A 27,668-nucleotide genomic window follows, 5' to 3' on the forward strand; every position below is an offset into this window, starting at 1 on the left:
TCTGTGAATGAAACAATGAAGTAATGCTCAAGTCAGACGAAGAACGTTAAGAGACCAGTCTGGATTTTTCTTAAATCTTCATCTCTACATAACTTGAAAATGCTCTTTAATGACAATAAATGAATTGGAATTTGGTAGAAATGTTGTCAGTAGTTTATATTATAAAACCAAAATGTTCATTCTACTCAAACATATGCCTCTAAAGAGTAAAACAAAAGACACTGAACATTTGGACTGGTCTCTTCATTTTTTCCAGAGCTGTACATACTCACTTCCATACTCCACTTTGACTTGGGAGTCTTTGCACACTTCTGTATTGTTAACTGAGTTTGTGAGTTTACTTTGTTTTGGGCTACAAATGGAAATGTAGAGATGGCTAAATGCTAAGGGTCTAAGGGCAGAGGGTGTCATACTGTATGGAATGTAAAGCCCACTGAGGCAAAATGTCTATTTGTGATATTGGGCTATTCAAATAAAACTGATTTGATTTGATATATGTATTATAAATGATTGTGTGGACCTGGAAAATATTAATAAAAAAAAGATAATTTCCAAAAAAAAAAAAAAAACCTACTTTGGCTTCCAAGATAAATTTAAGACGCTCAGTTTGCCACTGTTTACATTGTTGAATACATCATCTTTTTCACATAGAAAATGTTTTTATTCTTATTTTTTTATATTTATTTATAGCCTGTTTGCTGCAACAAACGTCCATGTATATTGTGTTGTTTTATAAAATCAAACAGTGGGGTAGTAGTTCATCTGAGGTCAAATCGTGAGTAAATATCAGCTCTGTTTGAAAAGGCAGTGGTTACTTTGGTTATCTTTTGTTGACATAACTTATCACTCATATGTTATGAAAATGTATTTTTTCACGTGTATAAACACTTCCGATGTTGAGTTATTGTTTGAGAATTTCCAACGAAAACAGTTGAGCCAAAACCACCTTATTGACTTTTTTGCTTAACATTTGCCTTTAGTTTAAAACAATGTCCTCAGAAACCTGTAAAGGAGAGTACGCTATGTTGATTGTGTGTTTTGTTTGGTCTTTTGTTTGTGTGTTCACTTTTTCAGTTGTGTGTTTGTGTTCATAAAAAAAAAATCTAAAAATAAAGTAAAAAAAAAATAATAATAATTCTGAACAAAAAATAATAAATTGTCTTTAAGTTTTTGGAATTCTCAGTATCTCAGTATGTATATTTCAAGATTTGAACTTACATTTCATATGAATGATAACGTATCTCAACAAAGGATAATGACTTGGCTCAAATGTAGACAGTTTTCCTTCAAACATAAGAGCCTCGAAGAAACAAAAAATCTAGTGAAGACAGTTGACTTGAAATGTTTAGTATCCCTTACTTACATCATTATTTCACCTTTACCACCAGTGTCCTGCATTCACAACCCATTTTTCCTACATTCCTAATTGACATTAAATGCACCTTGAACCCAAACTGTGTAGAATAAGAAAAATGTCTTACCCCTGGCGCCATCTAGTGTTGGTATATAATAGTGCATTGCAGGAGACAAGTCAAGCATAACTTTTTTTTTCTAAGGACAAAAAAAACATCAAAAGAAAAAATTCACTATCACAATAAAAATCTACACACAGTGGCTTTAAAGAAAAGGGTAACCACAGTGTGAGGTGTCCTGATTTATAATGGAGGAGGTTGACATGACAACGTACCTTCAGTTGCATCAATAAAACGTGTAATAAAAAATTTAAAAATTATACTTAAATTAAAATGTAGAGATTTGTGAATGCATGTAATCTTTCTAAGGTTTTTTTCAAACTGGAAAAATCTACTGGCTAAATCAATGCTGATACTTTGTGCATCTTCAAGTCTTTTTCTTTCTCTCTCTCTCTCTCTTTTCTGTGTTGTTGTTGTTATTTTATCTTGTTGATTTGTTGCCATGGTGTTAGGAGAGGAGCGCGTGGATACGGGCCGGTGCCATGGCGATGACAGAGGTGACGATCAGCAGGCAGAGAGCAGGTGTGATGTCACAGCTGGAGCTCACAGCTGCTGAAACAACAACACAGTAAGTTATATAGGATCCACTCAGGTGCTATTTGGTTTGTTCATTATGTTTATACTTAAAGCTGTACTACGTAACTATGTAACAGGAATGTATGGACTCTTTATTGACTGTGCTGCCATGTCTAAATAATTAGCTGAATATAGTTATCCAAAGCGTGTTTTTGTTTTCATTTTTGTTGCTAATAATAGACTACATTTCTGATTTCACTTCACTTTCTGACTGCATGCGTGAATCTGGCGTATGAGGCAGACAGTAGAGAATCAAAATGAATGTGTGTGTATGTGTGTGTGTGTGTGTGTGTGTGTGTGTGTGTGTGTGTGTGTATGTGCCTCCGTAGGCTGGAGGAGGACAGGACAGCCAGGAGACAGCAGAAGAGGGGCAGGAGGAAAACTCCTGTGGAGCCCACAGTGTCTACTGACACATTTACATGTCCTACTTGTCAGAGGTTATGTAGGTCTAGGATTGGGTTGTATAGCCACATTAAATCTCATAGATAGATGTGGAAAAATGGGGATGGGTAGTATGGGCATTGTCACTACCTGGAGCTTGTTTGTACAGAGCCTGGGTCTGTTGAAGGTGGCGTTGCTGTTTTTAGGCTGTGATAGCCTTGTAGTAGGATAGGATAGGTAGAATAGGCATTGACACTACCTGGAGCTTGTTTGTACAGAGCCTGGGTCTGTTGAAGGTGGCTGTGCTGTTTGGGCTGTGGTAGCCATATGATAGGATAGGAAAGTAAAGTAATTAAGTGGAGAAGTATGATTTTGTTTATTTAGAATGTTTTTTTTACAAAAAGGTTAAAAGTGGACGTCATCATCGAAATCGAGAAGAGAGAGAGAGAGTATATATATACTGTATATGTATGTCTATGTGTGTGTATACTATACTGTGTGTGTGTGTGTGTGTGTGTGTGTGTGTGTGTGTGTGTGTGTGTGTGTCCTCACCCCTGCAGCTCCGGCCGTCTCTCTGCAGTGTTCCGGTCACACAGCTGCAGACGGCTCCGTTCATCATGCTGGAACAGATCTGATCACAGCCGCCGTTCCCCTCCTCACACCAGTCTGACTCTGAGGGGACACAGCGGTGTTACGGACATTATGGATACCCCTCTGGACTTTGACTGTTAGTTAGTTTGTTAGATGCTTTATTAGAGACAACACAGGGGGTGTAATGAATATTATGGATACCCCTTTGTGTGTGTGTGTGTATATATAATATGTTTCTCCAAACTCCATACAACAAAGCAATATTCTAGGCAGACAGGTAACACATTTTCTGCAGTGTCACTTATTGCACTTTCTGCTCATACATTCTGGTGCAGACCGGCGTGCATGTATGTAGGGCCCTTAAAATGAGACCTTCCCTGCGTTCCGAATCGCATACTTTCTACTATATAGTATAGATCAAGGCGCAATGTTATGATGAAATAAAAGAGTAAAAGTATGTCCCAATTGTAGCATACTGCATCCTAACTAGATTCTTTTTATCGTTGGATGTAGTATGTAGAATAGAAAAAAGAAAGAGTATGCGATTCGGAACGCAGGGTCTCACTCACTCAAGGTACAAACTAATGCATACTAGTCTGTTCACATGAACTTACAAGTTAACATTCACTCACCTATCCTTCGTATGGGTCCCACGGACAGTATGTGCTCTATATGGCCTCCTTCCTCCGAGTACATCCTCCTCTTGTGTGGACAGTTCTGAATGCACAGTACACATGTATATATGTTATTATTATCTATACAGCAGACATATGTACGGTGGCCTTGAAGTGCAATTTAAAACGGCAAATAGATAAAACGATAAGACAAATCACAAAACAAAACATTTCAGAACAAGTTTTGTGAAATGTCTCTGTGTCCTATTTGCCTTTTTGCTTTGCACATCAGGGCCACCGTAGCCTACATTTGTTTTTGGTCGCCACTTTAATAATAATAATAATAATAATAATAATAATAATAATAATAATAATTATTATTATTATTATTATTATAATAATTTATATTATTATTATTATTTATTTTTTGGGGGGGGGCATTTTTATGCTTTATTGATAGTGCAGAGAGACAGAGAGAGAGAGGTGAAATGGGGCAGAGAGGGGAGAGACATGCAGAGAACGACCGCGGGCTGGAATCGAACCCGGGTCTGCTGCTGGGCCCGGCCCGGGGGGGGGGGACGCCCTACCAACTGAGCTAAGGGCGCCCCAGTATTTTTTATAAAGCGCTTTTTTGTAGGGCCCTTAAAGACGCTTTACATCAAATAAAATAAGGGGAAAAAAGGAGGAAAATAAATCTAAGATGCAGAATATTTGTCCTCCTCACCACTTTGCATGCGTTGGTCTCAGAGTCACACAGAGACACGTCACAGTGCAGGTGAACCTCGTCATAATCTCCGATGAACTTGAAGACAGTGACGTGGAAGCGACAGGTGAGTGACACCCCGTTCTCTGCCATGCCGATGGTGTTGTCCTTAATGTTGGGACACCTACACAGAGCCAGGGGTTCAAAGTTAGACGTTTATTATCTCTTAAATGCCATTTTCTAAAGTCTAAACTTGAATCCTGATATATTTTCTTTGTTTTGACACGTCTACTGTAGTAGCCAAAAAATACACATTTGAACCTGATAATTAGGCACAATATCCCTGCGTTCCAAATCACATACTTTTTCTTTTTACTACACTACATACTAAAGTACAGAAGAGTTTTGGGGCCACAGGAGAGAAAAAAAAATGTAGATAAGGAAGATTTTTTTTTTTTCATAATGTCGAGAAATGTCAAGAATAAGAAAAAGACGAATACTCCAAAATGCTATTGGAGTTAGTGGGGCATCTAGGTATTTTCAGCATACTACAATTGACGTGCATGTATTAGGACATCCTAAATCTTTTCATGTCATACTAAATAGTAGGGAAGTATGGGGATTGGAACTCAGGGCATGTCCCCTTGATGGGCAATGAAACAAAAATATATATTTTTAACAATAAAACTTAAAAAAACTATTCTAGTAGCCAAAAAATAACACATTTGAACCTGCAGATGTGCACACTATGTCCCTTTAAGGCAGTAATAGTAACCTACCCCCTCTCTATGATGATGTATCTCAGTCGGTCAGTGCTGTGTCTAGAGGGCGTGGCCCAGCACATGTTGACTATGAGGATGAGTTGGTTCTCATCGGCTCCTTCAACAAACACGCCCACAAACAGGACGTCACGCGTAGACAGAACCACCTAGAAAAGTCAACAAAAAGTTGTTTTATTGTCAATTCAGATATAAAATGTTTGTGAAATTCAACTGCTATATACTAAACTGTACGTTTACTGTTACCTCCTCACTACTAAATCTTACTTAAACTATTTCTGCTACCTCCACTACTATTATTTTTTGAAATAATTTTTTTTTTGTCAAAATGGCGTTTATCTCTGACCCACGGTGCAATAGGAATGATAAAAATTAAAATAATAGTAGAGTAGAATAAGATAACGATAAACATAGACAATATTTACATTAGATACATTCTAAATACTCAGTAGTACAAGGAATTTTTTTTTGTACAATATAAAACAGTATATACAGCTCTGGAAAAAAATTAAGAGACCAGTCTGGATTTTTCTTCAATCTTCATCTCTACATTACTTAATGGAAATGCTCTTTAATGACAATATTTTTGGGTGGAATTTGGTAGAAAAGTTGTCAGTAGTTTATAGAATAAAACCAAAATGTTCATTCAACTCAAACATATGCCTATAAAGAGTAAAACAAGAGACACTGAACATTTGGAGTTGTCTCTTAATTTTTTCCAGAGCTGTACAAATATAAAAATAGAATAGAACATGAAAGTAGATGAATGAAATTGAAATGGTCACCTCTCCCTCGCGGTACGGGTTACGGTAGGAAGAGTTCTTGTACAGCGCCATCTTGGTTATGAAGTTCCCCTCCTGCGTCGGTAGGGTCAAGTTTATCACACTGGAGAGGAGGGAGGGAAGGAAGACAGGGTTGATATGTGTAGTCAATGCATTTTGCTTTATTTTCAAGTACAAGATAAAATAAGGATAGAATAATTAGAGGGGTATTGGATACACACACACACACACACACACACACACACACACACACACACACACACACACACACACACACACACACACACACACACACACACACACACACACACACACACACACACACACACACACACACACACACACACACACACACACACACACACACACACACGTATACACACACACACACACACACACACACACACAACTTTACAGTCTTACCTGAGCATGGGCTTGAGCAACCACACACACACACACACACACACACACACACACACACACACACACACACACACACACACACACACACACACACACACACACACACACACACACACACACACACACACACACACACACACACACACACACACACACACACACACACACACACACACACACACACACACACTCTCTCTCTAATACCTGAGCATGGGCTTGAGCACAGTCTCCAGCGATATCTTCAGGTCCAGTTCGTAAGCGCAGGAAAACTCCACGTTGATGGTCTTGTCTCTGGTGATGATGTTGCCCGTGTTGTTGACACTCTCTATCCACACCGTGTTCTTATACATGATGTGTGTGCCGTTAGACTGGTGGAGAGAGAGAGAGAGAGAGAGAGAGAGAGAGAGAGAGAGACAGAGAGAGAGAGAGAGAGAGAGAGAGAGAGACAGAGAGAGAGAGACAGAAAGGGATATTTAGAGAAGCAGCAATGCTTGAAAACAGTTGATTTACTAATACGAAATAAAGGCAGTTGCATTGCACACCAGGCCCGACGTGAATAAAGGTCACGAAAAAGCGAATAATTTGGAATGTGAATTTTGACATGTCTCACTATCGGAAGCGACGTCCAAGAAAAATCAAATTCCATTCGGAAAAATTTAAAGCAAAGCGAAAATGTGGAAGCTTCTATTAACTCTGTAAACGTTCCGTAATTATTAATAACGCGCCAAACGGCTGCCAAAACTATGATTGGATATTTCACTGTTAATAGTTCAAGAAACATTAATTTGATTTCTGTCTGTCTGTCTGTCTTTAAAAAAAAAAAATGTTGTAGATTTTTTTTTGGCATTTTTATGCTTTATTGATAGCGTAGAGACAGAGTTTGAAAATGGGGCAGAGAGGGGAGTGACATGCAGAGAACGACCGCGGGCTGGAATCGAACCCGGGTCCGCTGCTGGCCGAGGCCCATGGGGTGGGGGGGACGCCCTACCAACTGAGCTAAGGGCGCCCCTTGATTTCTGTCTTTAAGGAACAGTTAAAGCTACTGTATATTGCATACATTTTTCATATACTGTACATGCACTTCAGTTACATTCAAGCCATAGCCAATCGAGTTGACACTAAGTTGATTAAGTCTATCAGCTCCACAAAACTCAGTATGGCAGCATTTACAAACTGGTCCTCCCCCCCCCCCGACTGGTGCAGGAGCTCAGAAAAACCCCAAGAAGAGCCCAAGAAATGTTTCAGTTGTTGATTCTACTAAGAAAAAACCTGGACGTACAGCAGAAGGTATAACATCCATGTGCCCGATCACTGAAGGCTTTACCTCATGTAGATTCACTTGTGTTGTTGTAATAACTCAGAGTTCCTCATGGGGGCGACAGAAGTTACGCAATATAGCTTTAAGCATTTGGTAAACACAAACACACCTGTACTATGGAGCCACAGTGTCCCTTGGTGTTGTTGTTATTACTCAGAAGTCACGCACTATAGCTTTAAACATACACACACCTGCACTATGGATCCACAGTGGCCCTTAGTGTTGTTGTAATAACTCAGAAATCCTCATTGGGATACAAAACTTACGCACTATAGCTTTAAGCATTTGTTACACATATGTGGGCAAGAAAACTTACACACTAAAGCTTTAAAAATTTGGTTGAACATAGCATAAACACACCTATACTATGGAGCCACAGTGGCCCTTGGTGATGTTGTTATTACTCAGAATTCCTCATGGGGGCGACATAAGTTACGCACTATAGCTTTAAACATACACACACCTGTACTATGGAGCCACAGTGGCCCTTGGTGTTGTTGTAATAACTCAGATGCTTCGACAGTGTTGTTGTAATTACTCAGCATTCCTCATTGGGGCAAAAAAAACCTACGCACTATAGCTTTAAGCATGTCCATACCTGTACTATGGAGCCACAGTGGCCCTTGGTGATGTTGTAATTACTCAGAAGTTACACACTATAGCTTTATAAACACACCTGTACTATGGATCCACAGTGTCCCTTGGTGATGTTGTTATTACTCAGAATTCCTCATGGGGGTGACATAAGTTACGCACTATATCTTTATAAACACACACCTGCACTATGGATCCACAGTGGCCCTTGGTGTTATTGTAATTACTCAGAATTACCTAAACTTACGCACTAGAGCTTTAAACATTTGGTTAAACATACACACACCTGCACTATGGATCCACAGTGGCCCTTGGTGATGTTGTAATTACTCAGAAGTTACGCACTATAGCTTTATAAACACACCTGTACTATGGATCCACAGTGGCCCTTGGTGATGTTGTTATTACTCAGAATTCCTCATGGATGTGACATAAGTTACACACCATAGCTTTATAAACACACCTGTACTATGGAGCCACAGTGGCCCTTGGTGTTGTTGATCCTGAAGGAGATGAAGTCCTCTCCCTCGATGCCGGCGCAGTGCTGGTCGTTGATTCTGACGTCTTCGCGCTCGAAGCCGAGCTGGAAGAGTTTACACTTGGAGATAGAAACCTCCATCTGGGCGTGTTTACAGCTCACCTCGGCCTGAAGTATGTCATCGTCTCCTGGGAGAGGGAGGGAGGGAGGGAGGGAGAGAGAGAGAGAGAGACAGAGAGAGAGAGAGGTAGAGAGAGAGAGAAAGAGAGACAGAGAGAGAGAGACAGACAGGTAGGTAGGCAGGCAGGCAGGCAGGCAGGCAGGCAGGCAGACAGACAGACAGACAGACAGACAGACAGACAGACAGACAGACAGACAGACAGACAGACAGACAGACAGACAGACAGACAGACAGACAGACAGACAGACAGACAGACAGACAGACACACACACACACACACACACACACACACACACACACACACACATATTAATTTTACAATATTTTAAAGTAGTTTGATAACATTATTTAACCATTTACAGCACACAGGGACATGCAGGATTTAAACTGTGTATGTATGATATGATATGATATGATCCTATGTGCCTGTCTCACCCCCCGTGCTGGTAGGCAGCTCGGGACAGCCACACAGATCTCCTCCGTTCTCCAGCTCACACGTGAAGTTGGTGCAGATCTCTCCGGCACACGGGTCGTAGATCCATTCTGCTAAAAGACACACACACACAATGTTAGCTGCCACACACACTGACACACACACACACACACACACACAATGTTAGCTGTCACACACACACACAATGTTAGCTGTCACACACACACACACACACACACACAACCTTTATTTATACAGGTAAATCCCATTGAGACCGGAGACTTTTTTTCAAGGGAGACCTGTTCCCATTCTCACATTCCCATTCATACACCGATAGCAGGCTAACTATCGACATTCATACGAGGCAAGGTGGGTGAAGTGTCTTGCCCAAGGACACAACAACTATGACTCAAGTGGCAGGACGGGGATCGAACCTCCAACCCTTCGATCATTGGCCGACCCGCTCTACCACCTGAGCCACAGTCGCCCCAAAAGTGCCCTGGCGGCGCCCTTACAGCAGTTCTCCTGGGTGATCCACTTGGTTGTGAGCGTTCCCAGGGAGCGACAGGCCTCAGCGTAGGCAGCCAGGGAGCCACAGACCTGGGCAGGGGAGATGGAAGAGAGAGGGTTAATGGAAGTCAATGGGTAAACGAAGAAGGCACATGCTAAGATAATAGGCTATTGGGGGGCGCTCGTAATGTAGTGGTTAGACCCCCCCTGCCCCCCATAGAGTCTCAGTCCTCTTCACAGCAGACCCGGGTTAGAATCCAGCCCGGGTCGTTCTCTGCATGTCATTCCCCTCTCTCTGACACATTTCATCTCTGTGTAGTGACATCCCTAGAGTATGTGTGAGTGTGAGTCTGTGAGTTTGTGTGTGTCTGCGTGACATATGTGTGAGTGTGTGTATGAGTGTGTATGTCTCTGTGCATGTCTGTGGGGGTGGGAGTGTTGTTGGGTTCCTTTAATGTTCTTCTCTTGATTTGATTTGATGTTTTTTTCTTTTCTGTTGTTGTTTTTACCCTCTGTGAGGCACTTTGAGCTACCCTTCAGTATGAAAAGAATGATACAAATAAAACTGATTTGAATAATGGCCCCATAGGTAGTTTTTTTTTTTTTTTTTTTCTAACCTTTATTTCTACAGGTAAATCCCATTGAGACCGAAGACTCTTTTACAAGGGAGACCTGTTTTCCTTTCCCATGTTACCATTCACACACACATTCATACATCGATAGCAGGCTAACTATCGACATTCACACGAGGCAAGGTGGGTGAAGTGTCTTGCCCAAGGACACAACAACTATGACACAAGTGGCAGGGCGGGGATCGAACCTCCAACCCTTTGATCATCGGCCGACCCGCTCTACCACCTGAGCCACAGTCGCCCCAAAAGTAGTAGGTAGTGTACAGTGGGTTCTTCAGAGAGCTGGAGACAGACCTGGGCGGGCCGGTGGTTGTAGCAGCCGTCGAGGTAGCAGCTCTGGTAGAAGGGTCTGGGGTCCAGCAGCCCGTGGCAGGGTGTGAAGAAACCTTTGGGCTGCGTGAGCTTCTGACAGGCGTCTTCCCCCTGAAGCGCCGACACCGCAGAGTTATCACACGACTGAGCCAGGGCCACGAACTGGGTCTCATCACAACTAGAGGGGGGAAGGAGGTATAAAATTATATGTACTCAGACAGACAGAGAGACAGACAGACAGACAGACAGACAGACAGACAGACAGACAGACAGACAGACAGACAGACAGACAGACAGACACGACTGAGCCAGGGCCACGAACTGGGTCTCATCACAACTAGAGGGGGGAAGGAGGGGGAAGAATATGTAAAGAGTTATATGTATACAGACAGACAGAGACAGAGAGAGAGAGAGAGAGAGAGAGAGGTAGAGAGAGAGATAGAGATAGAGAGAGGTAGGCAGGCAGAGAGAGATAGAGGGAGAGAGAGAGATATAGAGAGAGAGAGACAGGTAGGTAGATAGATAGATAGACAGACAGGCAGTTAGGTAGACACACAGGCACATAAAGAGAGAGAGAGAGAGGCAGATAGACAGAGAGAGAGAGAGGGAGAGAGAGAGAGACATGTAGGCAGGCAGTTAGGTAGGCAGGCAGAGAGGTAGGCAGGCAGGCAGGCAGGCAGGCAGGCAGGCAGGCAGGCAGACAGACAGACAGAGAGACAGGCAGGCAGGCAGACAGACAGACAGACAGACAGACAGACAGACAGACAGACAGACAGACAGACAGACAGACAGACGAGTTATCACAAGACTGAGCCAGGGCCACGAACTGGGTCTCATCACAACTAGAGGGGGGACGGAGGGGGAAGGGTTAAAAGGTGTAGTCAGTGATTGTAGAGATTGATTGTTGTCAAAATATTTTTGGGTAAAAATCTGTGAATATCTCCTCATGATCCACTACCTGTCTGCACTGAAAATAAATCTGGTCTTAAAGCTGCAGTGTGTAGGATTTTGGGTTTTATTTCCTAGCAGATTTTGTAGAAAGTAATTATGATATCCATAAGTACATTTAATTTAGTGCATAATAGCTGAGAATTTTTTTTATTATTATTATTTTTTTCCTTAGAAAGGGTCTCATATATATCCATATTTCTCCATATTTTGGACCAAGGCCGAGTGCCGCCATCTTGAAAGTGTCATAGTTGGAATGTCATCAGGTGCATTGTTTGAAATTTAGAATTGTTCTTGTCCTTGAAGGCCACTGTAGCTTCTGTTATTATTCAAAAGGGTTGGGGTTACCCAGGGAGTGTTGCATTCTAGAACTTTGTAGAACTTTCTTGATGATGTCATATTACACACTGCACCTTTAATACACAGCCTAGGCTCTGTAAACTGGCATGTTGCTAGTTAAGGTGGGCCCCCTTTGTTAACATACCCGTTTACAGAGCCTTGACGGTGTATCAACACCAGATTTTTGTAAAATCTTGTACATTTTGCAAAAAGTGTTTTTTGATCATTGTAAAAATTATACACATGCACAGTAAAATAATGTACACTATTAACACATAAACTCGACCATGTCTCACACACACACACACACATACGCACACACACACACACACACACACACACTCCACCATATCTGTTCAGCCTCACCCACCTGTTTTGCATACCGTTGGTTTTCCAGCTCTGTGCCAGCTCCAAGGCGCTGACGGCCGGTTTGCCCCGCGAGGTGATGTAATCGTCACTGGCGTCTCCGTTAAAGTTCCCACACAGACCGCACACTTTGTTCTGCAGCCTCTGTCCCATGGTGATGCTCAGCGTGTTAAAGTGGTTGTATCTGATCTGTACAGGTGACACTCGAAAAAATTAGAATATCGTGCAAAAGTTCAGTTATTTCAGTAATTCAACATAAAAAGGAGAAACTAAAATATTATATAGACACACAGATCACATGCAAAGTGAGATATTTCAAGCCTTCGTTTGTTATAATTTTATTTAGTATGGCTTACAGCTTATGAAAACCCCACATTCAAAATCTCAGAACATTTTAATATTACATAAAAATCAATAAAAAAGGGATTTTAAATACAGAAATGTCGGCCCTCTATAAAGTATAATCATCGATATGTACTCAGTACTTGGTTTGGGCCCCTTTTGCATGAATTCTTGCCTCAATTCCAATTCATTTTCCATGATATTCTAATTATATGAGTATCACCTGGATGTCCTGGGGCGTATCTATGACGATAAACCCTTCCGATGACGACAGACGTGTCATCAGTCCGGTTAGAAACGGGACGGACACCGGTGTACCGTTAACCTGGGAAGGGAAGATATGGGAGATTTTTTTATATACATATACAAGATTTGTCGCAATCAATTTTTAGATTCTGTTCCCACGTTAGGTTTGGCCACTGTGAGATTCTCAGTGATTAAAGCTATAGTGTGTAACTTCTGTCGCCTCCTCCATGAGGAATTCTGAGTGATCACAACAACACTGTCGGTGCATCTTCATGAGGTAAAGCCTTCAGTGATGGCGCATGGATTTTTATACCTTCTGCTGTACGTCCAGGTTTTTTCTTAGCAGTAGAATCAACAACCGAAACATTTTGTGGCTGCACAAGTGTCAGGGGGTGTGTACACCAGTTTGTAAACGCTGCCATACTGAGAAATACAGAGAGAGTTTTGTGGAGCTGATAGGCTTACTCAACTTTGTGTCAACTCGTTTGGCGATGGCTTGAATGTAAAAGACATTCATTCACATGAAAAAGTTACGCACTACAGCTTTTAGCATCTTTGAGTTTCTAGAAAAGCGCTATACAAACACATTATATTTATTATAAGTGTTGAATCAAAACAGTCCAAAATACAAGCTTAAAAGAGATTTGATCCTTAATAGTCGGAAAAGGAAATTAGAATAGTATTCATAAGGTCTATAAGAAATCTCCAATATTTTGCTCAAAACCAACCATAATCCAATAATATATTTCCACAGTGCCTACCATCTAATCATTGAATGACCATTTAACATTATGAATTAACATTACCAACAATTTATACACACTCATTCAACTTAAAGTAAAGGATGTAACTGTAACTCAACGCTTCCCTCACCTTGACAGTGCTGCCTGATATGAGTATATTCTCCTCGTTGAGATACAGATAGACGTGAGAGATGGTGGTGAGGTTTGGCGTGCTCCACTTGTCAAAGTTGGCGATCAGTTGAAACGACAGGTCGGGCAGTTTGTGACAGTTTGTGGACAATACGAACGAACACGAGGCCGGTAGCCGTAGAGAGGCTCCATCGAAGGTTCTAAACACGCCCCCGCCGGAAGCTACGCAGTGTTGTGAGCGGCGGGCGAAGCAGCCACGCACACCGTAGCGTAAGGCGCACTCCTCCTCGGCCTTACAGCGCCGCGGGTCACACTGGATCAGGTTACGGCCGATACACTGGCAACGCTTGGTGCAGTCGCCGTTCCAGAACAGCTGCTTGGGCTGGAGGAAGAGAAAATAGTGTTAAAATCAATCAATTTTAAAGGAATACTTCACCCATACGGCGTTCTATCATTATAAAATCACTGTTATAATATAATGAATGAGGTTTTTCTTCCCTCAGTCTTTCCTCAGTCTTCCCTTGGCCCAGCTGTCCTGTTAATCCTAACCCTACATTTTCCCATGCGTGACATCACACATGGATGGTTAGACAGTGAGACCATAAAACACTCTTTCTGCCATTTCTCAGGCTAGGATGAACCGATTTCTAAAATGTTTGCACATTTATACTACATAGGATCTCAGAGTTCAATACACCTTCATATTTCCACCGGTAAAGTAGGTCTTTAAGTTTTTATTACTTCCTCCTATTCCCTTTTTTAGCTTCATACAAATCATTGACTTGATGTGAGACTGACCTCATAGTACTTGCCATCAGTGTAGCAGCCACAGTTAACGGGCAGGATGCAGCTCTTCCCGTTGAGTACATATCCCGGGTCACACTGGCAGCCCTCCACACAGTCCTGACTGCAGTCCCTCTGTCCACGGGCCGGGGCGCACTGGGGCGGACACACCGACACACAGCTGGAGTAGTGGCTGTTAGCAGGACAGCTCTGGACTGGGAGAGGGCAGAATGGTAGAATATATTAGCACATTTATTTATTTTAATTTTTCATTTATTTATCCTCGAAAGATCAATTGTCGAGTAAAAAACTACAATACACATACAAAACACAAAGCAAATACACAACAAGCTGACAAAGAGACAAGAACTATTAAACCATTCAGATCAAAATGAGTGAAGCAGAACAATAGCCTAATTAAAACAGCTACAAGTGAAGTGGGGCTGATTCAAAATAATATGTTTAAATTGGTTAACTGCCAAAATGCAGATATGCCTGTACTGTACTGAAACTGAAACATTGTTCATATAGAAAATGTTAAAGTATAAATGAGTGTTCTGGACTGGAAACAGGCAGTTTGGCAATCGTTAGTCTCTCTTCAAACAATATTATTATTTTGGTGCACTGAGGCGGACACACCGACATACAGCTAGAGTAGTGGCTGTTAGCGGGACAGCTGTGGACTGGGAGAGGGCAGGTGGGTAGAATATATTAGGCTAGCCTTTCTCTGTATGCAAAACATTGTTGACACAGAGGATATTTGCCAGTATAAATTAGACAATTGTTGACAAGTGGTAAGAGCAGAATCAAAAACACACAACTTCCATGGAGTCAATGATTCTGGAACGCTTGTCAAAATCACTTTTTGTCAAAATCAGTGAATATCTCCTTACAGACTGCTACCTGTATGTGCTGTGTGTGCGCTGGAAAAATCTGGAGTTAATACACAGCCTAGGCTCTGTAAACTGGTATGTAAACAAAGAGGGCGCACTGTAGCTAGCAAACAGAGTACGTACAGGTAGCGGATCGTGAGTAAATAAAAGTATACTACGTGAATAAAAAGTAAAAAATAAAAAAATAAAAAGATGCCCAGGTTTGGTTTGCACTCACCACAGGGTGTCTCACTCCTCCAGCCAGTGATGGGCACTCCCTGGGTCTGGCAGGTGCCGGCGTAGATCTGCAGCCAGTTACAGATTGTCTCCTGAGCCCCCTGGTCCATACATGTGTCCTGCAAGCAGCTCTGGTAGAAAAACAACGGCGCCACCTTGCTGTGACAGCGCGCAAACACACCTCCTCTGTCCACAATCAACCCACACAGTCTCACCGCCTCGGGCTCCATAAACACATACAGCCCATCCCCCATGTGGAAACGAATGCCAGCAGTGTTTACTTCATTTGCACCATTATCATTTTCTGTGCCTGTGTTCGTATTAGCATCGGCGACCATTAAAGGAGCGTCATTTAAAACGCTTTTTTCGCCTAAGCCACATCGCGGGCAGTTGTCTCCGCAGCCCACCTGGCAGAAAGTGTCTCTCTCGGCCCAGGCCATGCCCCAATCTGTAGGGGTGAACGTAGGGGGGGACAGGGGCACACCATGGCAAAGGCCGCAGGAAGAGTTGTGGAGGTCCCGCGGTAAGGTTATAAGCAGGAGTGTGTTCCAGTCGAAAGCCACTTTCAGCCCAAAGTCTGTCTCCAAGATGAGCTGCAGACCCAGGGTGAAGATGGTGATTTTCCCCGGGCCGAGCTTCAGAGGCAGGTATAGTCGCTCTGCATTTACCTGTAGAGAGAGGGGAGAGAGAGATTCAATAAAACTGCTTTTAGTCTGAATAAGTTAAAGTGAACACACGCACACACACACACACACACACACACACACACACACACACACACACACACACACCCACACCCACACACACACACACACACACAAAGTGAACACGCACACACGCACCATCATCAAACCGACCTGCGTGTTTTCAAAGAATGTGGGGAAACCCAGGTGAACTGAAAGACGCTCTATGTTTAACAATCTAATTTTAATTAAGAGAGAATGACAAAAAAATGTGTGTGTGAGTGTGTGTGTGTGTGTATGCGTGCGTGCGTGCTTTCGTATGTATGTGTCGTGTGTGTGTGTGTGTGTGTGGTGTGTGTGTGTGTGTGTGTGTGTGTGTGTGTGTGTGTGTGAGTGTGTGTACTGTATGTACTGTATGTCTGTCTGTGTGTGTGTGTGTACTGTGCGTGCATGCATATGTGTGTGTGTGTGTGTGTGTGTGTGTGTGTGTATGCGTGCGTGCTTTCGTATGTATGTGTCTGTGTGTGTGTGTGTGTGTGTGTGTTGGTTTATGTGTGTAATTTCTGTTCCTCCTCAGATCTTTCGGCCGGTTTGTGAACCCGGTCCAAATGTCGCTCAGGGTCGGGAGTCTGTCGGAGCCAAATCCAGCCTGATAAAAGATGCCCATTGAAACTGGATCCTCCTTAAGCCAATCAAAGAGGAATTCACCCTCTGCCCGGTTATTCTATCGGCTTGATTAGCAATAACATGTCCTCACACATACTACAACTGTGACCTTCACTGGTTCATTGGGAAAGTGGTGAGAAGATATAATACAGCTCTGGAAAAAAAATTAAGAGACCGCTCCATATGTTCAGTGACTCTCGTTCTACTATTTATAGGCATATGTTTGAGAAGAATGAACTCTGGTTTTATACTATAAGCTACTGACAACATTTCTACCAAATTCCCCCCCAAAAATATGTCATTAAGAGCATTTCCATGAAGTTATGTAGAGATGAAGATTTAAGAAAAATCCAGACTGGTCTCTTAATATTTTCCGGAGCTGTATGTTCGTGTTATGGGCCAGGTCACAGCTTATTCCCTATGACAGATATTCCCTAGTAGTATAAACCAGAGGTGGACTATAAGGCAAAGGTAGGTTATTGCTTTGGGCCCCAAGCTTCTAAGGGCCCCATTAAACAACCCATAAACTTATCGTTAAAATATATATTTTTTATTGTTGTTGTTGTTGTTACTTTACGCTAATTAAGTATGTCTTTCTGAAGATCCATACTCGAAAATAGCATCAGAAAGCTTACGTCATGAGTGTCTCAGTGCACACTAAATTTAGTAGAAGACATTAGTACACAAACAGATGTACAGACAAATGAAGAGAATGTTTTTTAATCAAAACTAATGGAGCCACAACATATAGACACACATTATTAACGTGTGCTGTTGATTTGGAAATATAGTTTTTGAAACTTTCATGAGCCGTTTGAATTTGAAGAAAATAATTTACACAGAGGTCTTTCTGAGATAAATAAGGGCTGAAAAGAGGGGGAGAACAAGACAAGGGATGTGGAGGGGCCCCATGTTTGTGTCTTTAAGGCCCCAAAATTATTAAACCCGCCCTTGGTATGAACAAAATTCATAATCATGGCTCTTGATTCCTTACTGTGAAAATGAGATTAAAAAAAAAAATGTAATCCCGATAAAGTTTTTTTTTTACTGTGAGTTTTTTCTCAGCCGAGCTAAGGGTCTAAGGGGAGGGTGTCATACTGTATGGAATGTAAAGCCCACTGAGGCAACTGTCTATTTGTGATATTGGGCTATACAAATAAAACTGATTTGATTTGATTTGATTTGATTTGATTTGATTTGATTTGATTTGATTTGATTTGATTTGCTGTTACTCACCGTGACAGTGTTTTTGTAGCTCCGGGACGCTTCGATCTCATAGTCGTAGACCTCCAGCACAAAGCCCCTCACCCATATCGCCTGCCCCGTGTCCCTCTCCTCATTACGGGCTGCAAATTTAAACGGAGGGAACGTCCCACTGATGGTTGCTGGGTCCCTCATATCCCTCCCACAGTTGGTCGTCGCCATCTTCAGAGTACAAGAGCTTTGCAGTTCAAACGGTTCGCCACCAAACGGCAGAAAATGCCCGTAACCGGCAGCCACACACAGGGCCTCAGATCGCGCTTGGCAGACATACAGCCCGCCGTCGTTCTCTTGGCAGTATTCCTCCGATTGACATTGTGCGAGATGACAGTAGACGCTGTTGTCGGAGCCGTTGCAGTAGCAGCGCTCCTGGCATTCCCAGTCGGTCCAGAAGGTTTGGTTGGTGGCCAGCTGGCGTCCGTGGCTCATGCACCCACAGTCACTGCGCGACACACACAGGCCGTCACGCAGCGCAAAGCCCGGCTCGCACTGGCAGCCCTCGAGGCACGGCAAGGGGCACGGTTCACCCTCCGGTTCATCCAGGTTAGAGCAGGTCAGAGGGCACGCGCTGGTGCACTCGTCAAAATGACTGTTGTCTGGACAGGGAAGAGCTGAGAGAGAGGAGTAGGGTTAGAAGACAGCAAGAGAGAAGCAAAGATAATGGCTGAATACCAATTATGAGATTACCACACTATAGACCTTTGTTTTGGGTATTACATACTCACTCACTATAGGATTGACTGGTTGTTTTAAGCTGGCAATCACCACTGTTAGTTCCACTGGTGACAAACTTTATGGCCAAAAAAAAAGTCTGTATCCTTTTTATTTTAAAGTGAGTACGAGGAACTGGATTTGTGTTGATTCTAGCGCCCCCTTGGACAAAAGCGGTAGTGTTTTTACGACACCAGCGCCTGCTGTCCTAAAGATCTTTGCTAGTGCGTACCGTTGGCGGGTGTGTTTGTTTAGGAAGCGAGTGAAAGTGAGACGGCAGGATGCATGGCTATGAGGTAATGTATTTATATGTGGTTATGTCAGATTAATAATGGTGATATGACTAGGGTGAAGCAAAGTAAACTTGATTTAGTACTGTTCATAAAAATAGGCTTATCTGGTCTGCCTGCAAGAAATATTTTCGTCTGAGTTTGCGGGGATTTGGACCCGAGCAAAGGCATTGATAATAACTATATCAAATAGCATTCTTTTCACTGATGCTCTCTTTGTTGTTACAGGTATTTTATAATCATCAGAGGAAGGATGGGATTGGGTTTGATGCAGCACAACTAATACCATCTTTTTCCTTCAAAGTAAAGTTATATCGACTCACGGCAGTTGGTGGCGCTCCTCCACGAAGCGAGGCCTATTTGAGCATCCTGACAGGCTGTGGCATAGGCCTGCATTGAAGAGCACAGGGCCGAACGATTCCCTGCCCTCACACACATGTTATACAGGCAGTTCCTGAAGAACGGTGAGGGGTTGACCAGCGCGTGACAAGCCAGAAACGAACTATTCCCCGGGTCATTGATGTTGCCACACATCCACGGACTCTGGTAGAGACGCAAATCCGTGCACATTCGATACAGATCATCACAGTCCCCGTTACAAGTTAGGTCATCAGCAAGCGACTGCCAGCCCTCTGTGAACTGTTCCATAGTCTCCGCAAAGCGTCCGTTTGGAAGGCGAAGGTCGTCGGTGGAATTGCTGTTGAACACGCCACATAAGCCGCAGGTAACGTTGTAGTAGAGGGTGGAGAGGGAGATGTTGATGAATCCCTGCCGTGTGTAGTGGACTCGAATCAGCCCACGAGACTCCACCACGGTCGCGTTGCCTGGAGCTCTGTAGATCATCATGGTCTCCAGCGGATGGACGTACGGGAGCACCACCAGCTCACCATTCACCTGGAACACAAGAAAGGTGTCAGGGCCAAAGGTAAAAGCCGTACATAGGACATAAGAAAATGTAATTTGCATATACGGTAAATGGACTCCACTTACACAGCGCTTTTCCCTGGTTTTTCACAGAGTCAAAGCGCTTTACATTGTTTCGTACACATTCACATTCATACACCGATAGCAGCAGCAGCTACCACGCAGGGTGCAAGCTAACTAGCTAACTATCGGGAGCAATTCGGGGTTCAATATCTTGCCCAGGGACACTTTGACATGTGGCAGGTAGGCGGGGGATCGAACTTCCGACCCTGCACTCCAGAGGCGACCTCCCTACCCACTTCGCCACTGCCGCCCCAGTATACAGTATGTTAGAAATATTAGTAGGGATGCACCCTGAAAGTCGATGATTGGTCCTTTTTACCGGTAAACACGAATACAGGCAAAACAGAGGTTTCAATGAGCTCAACCCCAGGGAGCGTTTAGTAAAAGATCAGTTTAGAACCTTTTCTTGTAGACGGAAGGCCAAGTATGTAATTCTTATGCACATTTCTGATTGCCAAATAGTATCACAAATAGTCAAATCTATGCATTAAACAGGCAGATCCGATTTGATTGAGAACATTCCAAGTTGGGGACAGCCCTACTCTGTAGAAAAAATACTTACCTTTACTGTATCAAAATTAGACCCTCCCATCTGAGCTTCCAGGTTAGCCACAGTAACTACCACAGGTCTTTTCCACGCGGGGCCTTTGTTTACCAGCCGTCTGCCTATCTTCACCTCCAGCATTGAGCCATTAGCGGGCACTGGACCGCACAGCTTCAGCAGATAGTAGGAGCTGTCATCTGGGAACGTCAGGGAATTGCCATCGAACGAGGATGTCACCGAGTTTTGGGAGACTGAGCACACCCCTTCCCTTCGAGGGTAGCAACCCAGCAAGCCCACCTCCGCCACACACACCTAAATCAAATCAAATCAGTTTTATTTGTATAGCCCAATATCACAAATAGACATTTGCCTCAGTGGGCTTTACATTCCATACAATATGATACAATATGACACCCTGCCCTTACACCCTTAGCTCGGCTGAGAAAAAACTCCCAGTAAAAAACCTTTTACCGGGATTAAAAAAAAAATGTTTGAAGAAATCTCAGGGAGAGTCGACAAAGTAAGGGATCCCTCTCCCAGGACGGACATGCTGCAATAGATGTCAATCTCACCTCACCCTCCTTACAGGAATCGTTGAAACAGGAGACTTCCCCAGCAGACCCACAGGTGCAGCGGAGGATACATTCACCCTCTTCACCGCTGGGACCGGCCCAGAAGGTGTTATTTCGGGGGTAGTAGAGGCCGTTATGCTCACAGCCGCAGTCTTCACGGAGCACACAACGGCTCCCGCTGAGAACGTAGCCTGCGTCGCACTGGCAGCCCTCGGTGCAAGGGTGGGCACAGTACAGGGGAGCGGTGAGGTCCGAGCAGGAGGCTGGGCAGGCACTGGTGCACACTTGGTAATTGCTGAACTTCGGACATGACAAAGCTAAGGGCCAGAGGAAGAGAAGAAATAATGTCAAATAACACAAGTACATTAATGTAATATGAAAAATCGTTAGCCTTGTTTACACTGAGTACGGCATGCAATTATTTGTGTTTATTGTCAAAAGTTGGGAAGTGTACCAAAATAATTGAACTGTACCTTACCTATTTTGGTACAGTCCGTCTACAGAATTGCAATTTTCATGCAACAGGGGGATTAAAAGGATACAGACAATACCCGCCATATTTAATCTCCTACGCAACAATGAATAATATTGAAAAAACTGCTATCACCATCTGGCATAAACCCCAACTACCAAGTAAGGGTACTGTCGGCAGTGGAAACGCAGGCCTAATGTAGGGTTACTGTTCTCTATCAAAACAAACCAAACCGTTCCAAACCAAAATGTACTGCTCACAGGAAACAAAGCTTGTGTTAACTGAATCAAACTGAATCTCACCGCAGAAGGTGCGAGATCTCCAGGATCGTATGGTGACACCGAGGGCCTGACAAGCCAGAGCGTAGGCTTGGATGGCCTGGCAGAGTGTGGTGATATTATCCCTGTTGCTGCACATATCATACACACAGCTGTACACGAAGGCAGTAGGGTCTACTACAGCTCTGCAGTCCCTGAAAGGTCCATCGGTTTTATTGATGAGTCCACAGTAGTCTGGGCGAAAGTAGAACGCTTCTGTAACGGGGTCACACACGCTGCAGTTTTGGGCGCAACCATCCGTACACCGCCAGTCTGTGTCCTCCGCTCGCCAACTGCCCCCTAACTCCACTACGCTTTCCGCTAGAGAGCCGTCGGGAAGCACAGGGTCATCGGCGGGGTCATCGTTATAGTTACCGCAAAGGCCACAGGTGTTGTTGAAGTAGGAGCTCGGTAGGGAGATGGACGCATAGTGTTGGCCGTCATAGGTTACCAAGAGACCAAAGTCTGTTTCTAAAGCGATAGCAACCCCAGACTGGTAGACTCGGACAGCTCCAAGGTCCAGTTGTACAGGTAAGGTCTTCACCAAGCCGTCAACCTAGAGAGAGGAACAGAGGACACATCTGAAAAGGAACGATGGAGGATGCTAGAAAACTTCTTGTCTTGCTAGACAATCCATTGTCAAGACAGTTTTGTCAAAACAGTTTTATCATGACAAAACTCTTAAAATGTGTCTTTTTGATCGACAGTTTAATCTTGTACATTATGAGAAAATAGAGGTAGATATATTCAAGTTCAGTTAACTGCCCGACAAATCTTCCAAGGTGATCAAAAGCAATGTTTAAATACAGTCTCATATCTTGAATCAACACTTGTTCAGCAGCCAAACCAAAACGCACACACAAGGCAAATATTGTGATAATTCCTGATGTAAAGACATCCGCAGATTCCCACCTGGACTGTTCCAAGGCTGCCTTTGGGCAACGTGACTCGATGACCATACACATCCACCGTGACATCTCTAAGCCAAGAAACAGAGGCCACCCCACGGTTCTCATTTTTGGCCTCCACACTGAAGAAGGGCAGCCCCGGTACCTCCCAGCAAGGCCTAGCCAGCAGGTACGAGCAGGTCCCTTGGAAGTGATAGAGAAAGCCATCGAAGGTGTGGTAATGAGGGTCCCCAAAGACCACACAAGTGCTGGTGCGGGTCGGATGGCAGTAAAAGGCCCCTTCCTGTTGTTCGCAGGTCTCAAGCTGCCCGCACGGAGCCTCTTGGCATTGCACCTTGTTGTCAATGTCAAGGCATCGGCACCGCTGTGAGCACTGTTCAGACAGCCAGAAGATTTCCCCTCGTCTATAGAAACGCCCTGGAGAGGATTTTAGGAAAGACAGGAGAGTTATTTTATTTACAAGCAGAGTTCTTAAAGAAACTAAATCATCATCATCATCATCATCTTCAACCGCTGATCCGTAGTCGGGTCGCGGGGGCAGCAGCTTGAATCATTTAATCTAAAAATAACAATGACTGCTCTTATGAATATTTTCTATTACATGGTACCGGCTTTAATCTACTCCACTCTACTCTACTCTACTCTACTCTACTCTACTCTACTCTACTCTACTCTACTCTACTCTACTCTACTCTACTCTACTCTACTCTACTCTTTCCTACCCTACGCTACTTTGGTGCCGGGTGTTTTTCCTGAAGGTCGTTTTCCATTTCAAGATAGTACCAATGATAATACCGCCTCTGTGTAGCTGGTCATCTTAGCAGAGTTAGCAGCTAACGTTAAGGGCAAATGCATTTCTGCTCAGTCCCTCAGTAGAGTAGAATAGAGTAGAGTCGAGCCGATACCATGTCATGAAAAAGCACCATTAGAGTTTACAGAACTAAAGATTATAATAATAATAATTGTAATTCATTTTATTTATAGGTGCCTTTCAGAGCACCCAAGGTCACTTTACAGGGCAGAGAAAAAACAAGACAATTTACACAAATTACACAAGTGGGATGAATATGGGTGAAAGACAACAGTTAAATTCTGTAGCAATGAAGAAGACTGCAGGAAGTTATCGAAACATGTCGAGGTACAAACAAATAAATACTAGTCTAGTCACACAATTTAATGATGTAGCAACGTTGCAAAAGAGAGAGTTGTTTGGTAAAAAAAATTATCAATGTTCGAAGTTTGAACTTGCCATTGTAGCTGCAGCCATTGGCCGGATCTATCAGTTCAGTGTCCACGCGAAAGAACCAGCGTCCGGGGGTGTTTACATTGGTTGTCTGTTCAATGTTCACAACGTCGTTTGACCGAGATCCTGGAAGGTTGAAGAAGTGGCCAATGTCACCACCGTTAAAACCTGACTGGAAAGGGGGAAGGTGTGAGGGAGGTAATTTAAAAAAAAATATATATATTCATTTTTTTAACCTTTATTTATACAGGTAAATCCCATTGAGACCGGAGACTCTTTTGCAAGGGAGATCTGTTCCCATTCCCACGTTACCATTCACACACACATAGCAGGCTAACTATTGACATTCACACGAGGCAAGGTGGGTGAAGTGTCTTGCCCAAGGACACAACAACCATGACACAAGTGGCAGGGCGGGGATCGAACCGACAACCCTTCGATCATTGGGCGACCCGCTCTACCACCTGAGCCACAGTCGCCGTAATGTCACATGTTATCATAATTCATAATCAATTCTACAAAGATTTATCATCCGTATGAAATTATCTTGGGCAAGGCAAGGCAAGGCAAGGCAAGTTTATTTCTATAGCACAATTCAGACACAAGGCCATTCAAAGTGCTTTACATGGGCAAGATTAAAACACATAATACACATTAGAAAAGCGAATGAATTGGGGGCAATTGATGGGGGATACCTGAGCTGTGGTCCCACCCAGTCCCGTTAAAGGGTCTCCACCACTGGCTGTTCCTGTGCTCCATGTGATTTCTCCGTAGTTGAACATACTGAAGGACGTCAAGCCATCTGAGATTAGGACAGTTTGGAATGTGTTCACCTGTCAATCAAACAAGAGAATTAGAATAGTTTTACAAAGAGAGAAAACAAACATTTAAATGTAATAGCAAACAAAAAACAAGTAAAAGAAAAAATGCAGAGAAAACGGAAGGTTTTTGAGATTGCATCTGAGAAACCAGTTCTTCAGAAATGAATTTTGAACCTTGAAAATGAGTGGAATTACAAATTGGCAAAAGGCAAATGTCTGTCCAAATTATAATCTTTAGATCTGGTCATTAATTGAAAATGTAATAATATGTCTTTATGTCCAGCTTAGGTATATCTGGAAGGTTTCAATTCAACAGTCAGTACAAGACGGAAATAAGGAATGTTGTCAATCTTTGAAAATGTTGGAGGGATAAATATATTTTTTTTGATTGATCTAGGTTAACAGACTCGAACAGAGATTAAATTGGCTCCAACCATCTCAGATGCATTTCCAAGATGTTCCTTCCGGAGTGCTTCTTGAATACACTTGCATTAGAGGGTGCTGCTGCTGACCTGCAGATACCTAATGTGTTACCAATACATGTTATGCTGTGTTTGGACTTTACCGGTGTAGTCTGGCTTCCTCCATAGAAGGTGACTTGGTTCCACGTCGTGATAAAGACAGAGGTGGCTGTGAAGGCGGACATGCTTTTAAAGTACTTCCGGACATCTTGCGTTGCCCTTTCCAGTATTTCTGGTTCCATGGATTCTCTGTAGAACACATCTCCACGGATACCGTTGTGCACGTCTGCCCACAGCGGAGCAATGAAGGATCGGCTGTCACTCAAGGGAAAAGCCTCCGGAGTGAACTGGCTAACTTGTACGTTGAAGGAAATCACACCATTGTTGTTGATCTGTGAAGAGAACAGACAGAGCAGTATTACAGCATCATAAACTTTTATATACAGCCGCCGAAAAAACTTAAGAGACCAGTCTGGATTTTTCCTTAAATCTTCATCTCTACATTACTTAATGGAAATGCTCTTTAATGACAAGATTTTTATTGTGAATTTGGTAGAAATGTTGTCAGTAGTTTATAGAATAAAACCAAAATGCTCACTTTACTCAAACATATGCCTATAAACAGTAAAACAAGAGACACTGAACATTTGGAGTGTTTTCTTATTTTTTTTGCCAGAGCTGTATACTTAGTACATTGCATTCAAATATTCTAAGTTGGAAGGTTGAGGATTTGTGAAATAATAACATTTTTGAGACTTTGGATTAAGACTTTGGATCAAGGCTGACATGCGAAAAAACAAATTTTATGTAGCCTTGTGTTAATTGACAAATAAAAGTAACTTAACTTAATTAACTTAAAGACCGCTAGTTCACCGGTGGAAATATGAAGGTGCATTGAACTCTGAGATCCTATGTAGTATATATGTGCAAACATTTTAGAAATTGGTTCATCCTAGCCCGAGAAAAGGCAAAAAGAGTGTTTTATGGTCTCACTGTCTCTAACCCTACATTATAATAGTGTGACATCACACTACTAAAATGTAGGGTTAGGATTAACAGGACAGCTGGGCCAAGGGAAGACTGAGGAAAGACTGAGGGAAGAAAAACCTCATTCATTATATTACAATAGTGATTTTATAATGATAGCACGCCGGTTCCGTATGGGTGAAGTATTCCTTTAACTTACATAGACGGAACGGTAGGGGACATTGAAGAAAATGAAGGGAATGACCAAAATGATTTCAGGAGAACTTCCATCATCCATCTTCGGCGTCTCTAGATCTCTGTGGTTGGTTCCATATGGATACATGATGTCCAGAGAACTCGCTAAAAGGAGAATAATATAATCAATAATATATTCAATTTACATAGCGCTTTTCTCACACTCAAAGCACTTTACACAGGAGCACAACAGTAAACAAACAAAAGGAAAATGCATGTAAAGTTGAATGATGCACATGAGCTCATTAAAGGAGGAGTCAGTGATTCTGGAGAACGCTTGTTGTCAAAATCACTTTTTTGTCAAAATCTGTGAATATCTCCTCATGATCTGCTACCTATCTGTACTGTGTGTGCGGTGTTTATACACAGCCTAGGCTCTGTAAACGGGTATGTAAAGAAGGAGGCCAACCGTAGCAAAAAAACATGCTTGTTTACAGAGCCTAGGCTGTGTATTAACACTGGATTATTTTCCAGCACACACAGTACGGACAGGTAGCAGACCGTGAGGAGATAATCACTGATTTTGACTAAATTGATTTTGACAATAAGCGTTGGGTGGCTGTTAATCAACATTCATGTGTGTCATACCTGTGGTCCGTACAAAGATGCTGATGATTTGGAGCAGAATGACTGGACAGTTTGGCCTGACCATTCTGGAAAAAAACGAGAAGGAAAATGAGAATATTTTTTTAATATTTTTTTTAGATTTATTTATTTAGAAGGGACAG

At 42.9% G+C, this 27,668-nt stretch overlaps 3 protein-coding genes across 3 annotated transcripts in view; 1 reads left to right on the forward strand and 2 right to left on the reverse strand.

The window, feature by feature from the left end:
• LOC307260770 (adapter molecule crk-like) overlaps window positions 1-27,668 on the forward strand; it is a 197,798-nt gene that overhangs the window by 92,117 nt on the left and 78,013 nt on the right. The gene's annotated exons all lie outside the window — the stretch shown is intronic.
• tecta (tectorin alpha) lies at window positions 1,921-27,592 on the reverse strand (the record flags this gene model as incomplete). Its single annotated transcript, XM_080040881.1, has 27 exons — window positions 1,921-2,024; window positions 2,982-3,101; window positions 3,653-3,737; window positions 4,359-4,521; window positions 5,117-5,265; window positions 5,902-6,001; window positions 6,526-6,689; window positions 8,697-8,899; window positions 9,328-9,438; window positions 9,841-9,925; window positions 10,762-10,957; window positions 12,437-12,621; window positions 12,998-13,099; window positions 13,894-14,274; window positions 14,691-14,890; window positions 15,786-16,452; window positions 18,370-19,004; window positions 19,718-20,288; window positions 20,944-21,237; window positions 21,498-21,814; window positions 22,272-22,842; window positions 23,199-23,611; window positions 24,444-24,609; window positions 25,133-25,270; window positions 25,824-26,111; window positions 26,906-27,045; window positions 27,529-27,592. 27 exons carry the CDS (start codon window positions 27,590-27,592, stop codon window positions 1,921-1,923), a joined length of 6,612 nt encoding a protein of 2,203 aa, XP_079897007.1.
• The window catches only part of sc5d (sterol-C5-desaturase), a 51,598-nt gene continuing 50,705 nt past the window's right edge, over window positions 26,776-27,668 (reverse strand). The window contains exon 6 of the transcript XR_013845200.1: window positions 26,776-26,826. The gene's annotated coding sequence lies outside the window, so the exon portion shown is untranslated. The remainder of the gene's footprint in view (window positions 26,827-27,668) is intronic.

Source organism: Ammodytes marinus (genome assembly GCF_949987685.1).
Source record: "Ammodytes marinus genome assembly, chromosome: 14".
Taxonomy (NCBI): Eukaryota; Metazoa; Chordata; class Actinopteri; order Uranoscopiformes; family Ammodytidae; genus Ammodytes; species Ammodytes marinus.